We start from the raw sequence: 6,882 nt of genomic DNA, 5'->3' as shown, positions 1-6,882 counted from the left end.
ATGGTTCAGTCTTGGTAGGTCATATGTTTCTAGGAATTTGGTTCTTCTGGGCTGTCCAGTCCGCTGGCTTATCATCGTTTACAGTAGTCTCCTGGTCCTTTGTATTTCTGTGGCGTCAGTTGTAATAGCCCCTCTTTCATTCAGCCTCTCTTCTTGAGTCCTCATTATTTCTTGGTGAGTCTAGTTAAAGGCTCGTCAATTTTGTTTATCTTTTCAGTGAACAAGCTTTTAGTTCCATTAATCTTTTCTATTGTCTTTTTAATCTATTTAATTTATTTCTGCTCTAATCTTTATGATTTCCTCCCTTCTACTAACTTTAGATTTCATTTGTTCTCTTGTAATTCCTTGAGATATAAAGTTAGATTGTTTGAGACTTTAATGTTTTATTGAGGTAGGCATTTTTCGCTATGAACTCCCCTCTTAGAACTGCTTTTGCCGCATCCCAGAAAATTTGGTACGTTATACAGGTATCCCCCACTTTTTGAAAGTTTGTGTTACTTCACTTTGCTTTTACAGAAAACTTCTGTTAGTACCAGTTTTTGCTAACTGAAATAAATCTGAAGAGGATTTTTGCTTTTACAGAAAAAGGCTAAAAGCAAAAATAGAATTTAGCATTTGTTTTGCAGCGAGTTATTACCGAAGCAGTGCACACCCCGAAGCAGTGAGGGGCACTGCCAAGCCCCTTCCCCGGGAGCTTCACTCATCATCTGAGCATCAAGCCACTATAGCTTTGAACTGTGTCTCTGAGCATCTGTGCTTTGTCTTGATTTATTTTGTGCATCTATTAGCAAGATGTGCCCTCAAATATCAGAAAGGCCTAAAAGAGCTTGTTAAGAGTGTTAAAGCTTAGCATTAAACTGGATGTAATTTAGTGTTTTGATTGTGGCAAATGAAATAAAGACATTGTATAGGCATTGGATTTGGGTCTGGGATCACTCAAAAACTTTTCCATGTAAGTTAATGATAATTGCTTCTTTATGCCATTTTGGCTTATGAAAGTTTTCATATGCATGCTCTACCTGTATTTCCGTTTTCATTCGTCTCAAAGTGTTTTTTTGATTTCTCTTTTGATTTCTTCTTTGACCCATTGGTTGTTCAGTAGCATGTTGTTTAATCTCCACATCTTTGTGAATTTTCCAGATTTCTTTGTGTAATTTCTGTTTCATACCATTGTAGTTGGAAAAGATGCTTGACATGATTTTAATCTTCCTAAACTTATTAAGACTTGTTTTCTGGCTTAACATAGCCTAGAAAATGTTCCACATGCGCTAAAAGAATATGTATTCTGTTGCTTTTAGAAGGAATGTTCTGGTATAACATGTTGTTTGGATGGAATGTCCATCTGATATATTTTGTTGTCTAAGGCAGATGTTTCCTTATTGATATTTTTTTTGTCTGGATGATCTGTACATTGATGTAAGTGTGACATTAAAATCCCTTACTATTATTGTATTGTTTTTTCTCCCTTTAGGTCTGTAAATACACACACACACACACACACACGCACGCGCGCGCGCAGGTGCTCCTGTGTTGGGTGCATAAATATTTACAGATGTTATATCCTCTTGTTGGATTGACCCTTTTATGTTATGTGATGCCTTTCTTTGTCTCTTATTACAGTCTCTGTTTTAAAGTCAGTTTCGTCTGATGTAGGTGTAGCTACCCCAGCTTTCTTTTTCCATTCGCATGGAATATCTTTTCCATCCCTTCGCCTTCAGCCTGTGTGTGTCCTTACATCTAAAGTGAGTCTCTTGTAGGCAGCATATAAATGGGTCTTGTTTTTCCTCAGTCACTTGAGGTCTTTTGATTGGAGAATTTAGTCCCTTTACATTTAAAGTAATTATTGATAGGTATGTACTTATTGCCTTTTTGTTAATTGTTTATCAGCTGTTTTTTAGTTTCTCTCTGTATTTTCTTCTCTTGCTCTCTCTTGTTTTGTGGTTTGATGACTTTTGTTAGTGGTATTCTTGTATTCCTTTCTCTTTCTCTTTTTTTGTATTTAGTATAGGTTTGTGCTTTTTGGTTACCATGAGACGTGCATGTAACAACATATATCTGTAATGGTCTATTTTAAGTTGATAACAAGTTAAGTTTGATCACATTCTAAAGCTCAACATTTTACTACCCTCTCTCCATTTTATGATTTTGAAGTCACATTTTACGTCTTTTTATCTTGTGTATCCTTCAACTAATTATTGTAATCATAGGTATTTTTACTTCTTTTGTCTTTTAACCTTCGTACTACTTTATAAGTGATTGATCTACTACCTTTACCACATATTTACCTTGCTAGTGAGATTGATACTGTAATATGTTTTCTTGTTACTAATTAGTGCCCTTAAGTCCCTTTAACATTTTTTGTAAGGCTTGTTTAGTGGTGGTGAACTCCTTTATCTTCAGCTTATGTGGAGAACTTTATTTCTCCTTCAATTCTGAATACCTTTGCCGGGTAGAGTATTCTTGGTTAGAAGTTTTTTCTTTCAGCACTTTGCCTATATCATGCCGCTCCTTTCTGGGTGGCAGTTTTCTGCTGAAAAATCTGCTTATAGTTTTATGGGGGTTCCTTTGTATGTAATAAGTTGTTTTTCTCTTGCTACTTCTACTATTCTCTCCTAGTCTTTAAGTTTTGATATTTTAATTATAATGTATCTTGACGTGGTCTCAATGGGTTCCTCTTATTTAGAATTCTCTGGGCTTCCGGGACCTGCATATTTGTTTCCTTCCCTAGGTTCGGGAAGTAATTTTCTTTTTGTTCCTTGTCAGTTTTTGAGCATGCGGGATAGTCCTAGACAAGTCTCAGGCCTTTTTAAATCTTTTTTCTTTGTTTTGGAAGTATATCTGATGGTACTTACTGTATCTCAGGTACATTAAGTTACTTGGAAAATCCTTTGGAAAATCCGAAGACCGCCAAATAGATGTTTTCGCAGAAAACATCAACTAATAGTTTGTTGAAAAATTCAGCCTTCTCGAACAGCGAATTCTGTTCTCGCACCCATAATCTAACCATACTTTCTAGTATTGCCCACTGTTTGTAATGTTGCATGGCTTTTTTGCTACCACAAAGTTTGTTCGGGTTCAGATTTTTTGCTACCACGAAGTTTGTTTGGGTTCCGATTTTCACAACCATGTAATGGGAAAAGATACAAGAAAAGGAAGCTGGGCCTAGCACTACACTTTTGCTTAGCTGGTCAGCTGGCGGTGTGTATTTGTGTGTCGCTGATGTCTTTATCTGGGAAGGAGTAGAATGAAAGCATTGACCAAAATAGTGGAAGTGCTGTATTCAGAACGCAGGAATTCACAAATTTTTATTTTATTGCAGGTATTTCTTAGTGGATTTTTATGCACCAACAACAACTGTTGAAAGCATACTGGATCACTTATCTCGAGACACTGACGTGATTAGACCGAATATTGTAAAACACCCTCTGACCCAGGAAGTAAAGGAGTGTGAAGGGATCGTCCCAGTCCCACTTGAAGAAAAACTATATTCCACAAAGAAGAGGAAGTGAGAAGATTAACCACATTTTAGCCTTATGTTTAATTCTCTCATTTCTGAGCACCATGGATTAATAATTTACAAGCTTGACCTTTAAAAAAGAATGTGTTACAGGTGCCATTTGATTTTTCTAAGGCATTTTTAGCCCGTGATCCCCTTTGCTGTGAGAGGTGGGGGAATGACTTGCTTTGAGCTACTTTGTAAACTGTGGCCCTGGCACATTCTTAATTTTGTTACCTTGGTGTAATTTCTTTGTCAGTGAGGTCTTTTTGCTCTGCAGCTACATTAACCGCCATTTTGAACCACAAAACTTAAAACTGCCTCGGATTGTAAGCTAGTCATTCAGACTGTATAACCATGTGAAATAAAATACCATTCAGACTGTAAAACCCTGCTATTTATATGAGTAACTTTTGGTCAGAGTAATAAACATGATTTTAAAACACTTGGGTAGGTGTTTTGTCTCTTCAGCCACCCCAGCACAGAGCACTGCCGCAGGCCTCACAGCCCCGGTCTGCCCAGAATGCTAGCTTGTGGGGTGGGTTACCTGCTTACCAGTCCAAGTTCAGACACTGGGAGAAGTTGGGTAGGGGTCAGGGCAGTGGGAGATGTGTCTGTCCCTTGACTACTGGGTATTCTCTAAAACAGTAACTTTTTTTCTTTTTATCTCGTAATTAACTTTTCACGGCGGTGGGTGCTGCTCTTTGTACAGGGACCTGTGTGTTCTGTGGCGCTGAGCTCCGGCACTGCTTCCTGTCATTCCTTTGCCATTAGCATCTTCCTCCTCCCCTGTCCCTCAGCCCTGGCAGGCCTCTTTGCGGAAGTAGCCACTTTTGAATTCTACTTCTCCTGCATTCTCTGTGCTACCTGATGAGTTGGAAGCCAGTTGCTTTCGTGTTGGGGATGTCCAAAGAACTAGCTGGCACCAGTACTGTGGGCCAGTGGCATGCTGAGCTCTTAATTTAGGGGGACTTGTATGAAGATACATCGCTCTCTCTCTTTTTTTAAATTTAAAACTCTCATAGACCTATTTTTAAAATACATGTCCTGGAAGTAAAAAGACAAGTTTTGTTTTGAAAGTGTTTTGAAAGAGGTTGGGTTTGGGATGTTGTTATATTTTTGAGACTAAGAACCAACTAGTCTTTGCTCGAAATGGATGTAATTAGGGTTACCATATTTAGCAAATAGCAATGTGTGATGCCCAGTTAAAATTGAATTTCAGATAAACAACGAATCATTTTTTCGCATAAGTAAACTCCAGATAGTGCATGGAACAAACATACTTATAGCAAAAAATGATGTTATTCAGATTTACTTGGGTGTCCTGTATTTTGTATGGCAACCTTAGTATAACTCAAAGGCATAAGCAGTACCTAGCCAGAGGCAGGGTCTGCCCTCAGCAAAGCCCTTAAGAGGAAAATGAAGTCAGTATCCAGCATCCTGGCTTTTCAGCTGACTACACTGTCAACAGGGCGAGTTTGAAGAGCATCGGAAGTCACGGGAGAGAGCACAGCTGGGAAGCTCCAGCTTGCCACAAACTCATTCCCTCCATTTACCAGAAAACTGCTTTAGAAACTGACTGAAATTTCATTCCTGGTCAGTTCCAGATAATTTATTCTGTGAGCCTGAATTTACACCACAGTCTTAGAATCAGTAAGTGCTACCTGCCTTTAAAAAAAAACACAAAACAACTCTTTTTCATAAAGTTACATCCATGGTCTCTGCCCCAGTCGTAGGAAGCCCAGGACTCAGGCTGATGGATTCTTTAGTGGGTGTGGCTAAGGCTTTTTCCCTGAAACAGCCCCTGGCAAATCCTTAGAGCTGGGGAAGTAGATAGAAGAAATTGACCTGCCTTTCCACCTTCCCAAGGGGTCCCCTGCACAGGGCATCTGTCAGCAACGCGGATGACAAATGCATGAAATGTTGGCGGAAGTACCAATTACTAAGTGGAATCTGGTTATGTGAATATCTCAAAATCAGATCATGTTAAAACAGGCGGGGGCCCAGAAATCCGGCCTCCGTCTCTTCAGCCATGGTGAGACCGAAGCACAGATGTGCAAAACGGATGCCCCGAGAGCCGGGCGGACTCCGGTTCCTAAGGAGTCCAGGGCTTCGCCCTCCGTGATGCTGCCGGTCTCTGCCCTGGTGAACAGATTCGTCACTTTGCTTATTCTTAAGAGCCCAGACAGTAGCCAGCTTCAACTTGCTCCAGAGGCAAAAAGCTATAAAAAGTCTCTTTGAAGAGCACTAGTTCAGTAAAGAGGGCCATTAAGAACTGTAGACAGGAAATAAAAGGGATAAAGTGGGGATTATCTGGAAAAATACCGCTTCATTCGGAATTTCCTGAAACGGCAGGCTCTCAGCCAGGGCTCTTGAGAGCACACTCTTCTACCAGATGGTCTGCATCTTGATGTGCTCTCACTCAGGTACCACCCCAGGTGCGTTTCACATTTTCCTTAAAGTTGATGGCGTGCATGCTGCGTGCCATGTGCAGTGCTGCATGCATTTAGTCTATCATTTAGTCCTCGAGAAGCTCGTCGAGAAAGTATTCTTATCCCTGTTTTTTGGATGAGGAAATGGACTCTGAAGAGATTTGACCTTGACCCCCACAACTACCAATTGACAGCTGGGATCTTGAACTGGAGACCCTGACACCATGTGGTCTTTTCCATTCAGCTCGTCTTTGTCCTCTCAAGTTAAACAAGGCACCTGGGTGTCTGGGGTGAATCATTCCTTTCAGGTAGTAACAGTTGTCATGGCCTGAGTGTGGTGTTGACACTTTTTTTTTCCTGCATTTGCTGGTGCCTGAGAAGATAATTGATGCCACTGTGCGTTCCAGGTCATGAAGTGTTCAGAATCCTGTGGCACAGTTTAGAGTGTTAGGAAGGAGGCTGGCTAAGTAGGACAGCTGTGCGGTGTGCCAGTCCCCCTTCTTGGAAGCTCCAAAATGAAGCCACTGTTCCTTTTCCAGAGGTGCTGATTCATACATGGACCCTCAGCCACCGAAGGGGCCCTTGCCCCCTTGCAGCCTGTCAGAATGCCAGGTGTTTGAGCAGGGCACGTGCACCGGTCATTTCCAGGCTTTGCGTTTGCTGTGAGAGCCAAGAGTGTTGGGTCCTTCTGCCCGGGCTGGTGGTGGTCAGAGGCACTGTTCTGGTGGCCCGCTGCTTCAGCGGATGATTAAGAGCAGGGTGCTGGAAGCGGACCAGTGAACAAAGGCAGTGCCTGTGCTCGTGGGCTGGTAGCTCGGAAAGCCGCAAAGGGGAAGAGCAGAGGATGTGGTCAGGAAGTGACAGCGAAGCTGAGACTCGAAGGACGAGGAGCCACTCATGTGATATTGGCACAGGGCACAGCACATGCAGACACCTCGAGGCCCTGAGCTGGAG

General features: G+C 41.5%; 1 protein-coding gene across 1 annotated transcript in view; it reads left to right on the top strand.

The window, feature by feature from the left end:
- Nucleotides 1-3,941, top strand: part of MRPS6 (mitochondrial ribosomal protein S6) — an 87,832-nt gene extending 83,891 nt beyond the window's left edge. The window contains exon 3 of the mRNA XM_011365667.2: nt 3,320-3,941. Coding sequence (XP_011363969.1) covers nt 3,320-3,509 — 190 coding nt within the window. The 3' untranslated portion in view covers nt 3,510-3,941. The remainder of the gene's footprint in view (nt 1-3,319) is intronic.
- The last annotated feature ends 2,941 nt before the right edge of the window (nt 3,942-6,882 follow it).

This window comes from Pteropus vampyrus, unplaced genomic scaffold, assembly GCF_000151845.1.
Source record: "Pteropus vampyrus isolate Shadow unplaced genomic scaffold, Pvam_2.0 Scaffold114, whole genome shotgun sequence".
Taxonomy (NCBI): Eukaryota; Metazoa; Chordata; class Mammalia; order Chiroptera; family Pteropodidae; genus Pteropus; species Pteropus vampyrus.
This window is presented reverse-complemented; position numbering and strand designations above follow the sequence as displayed.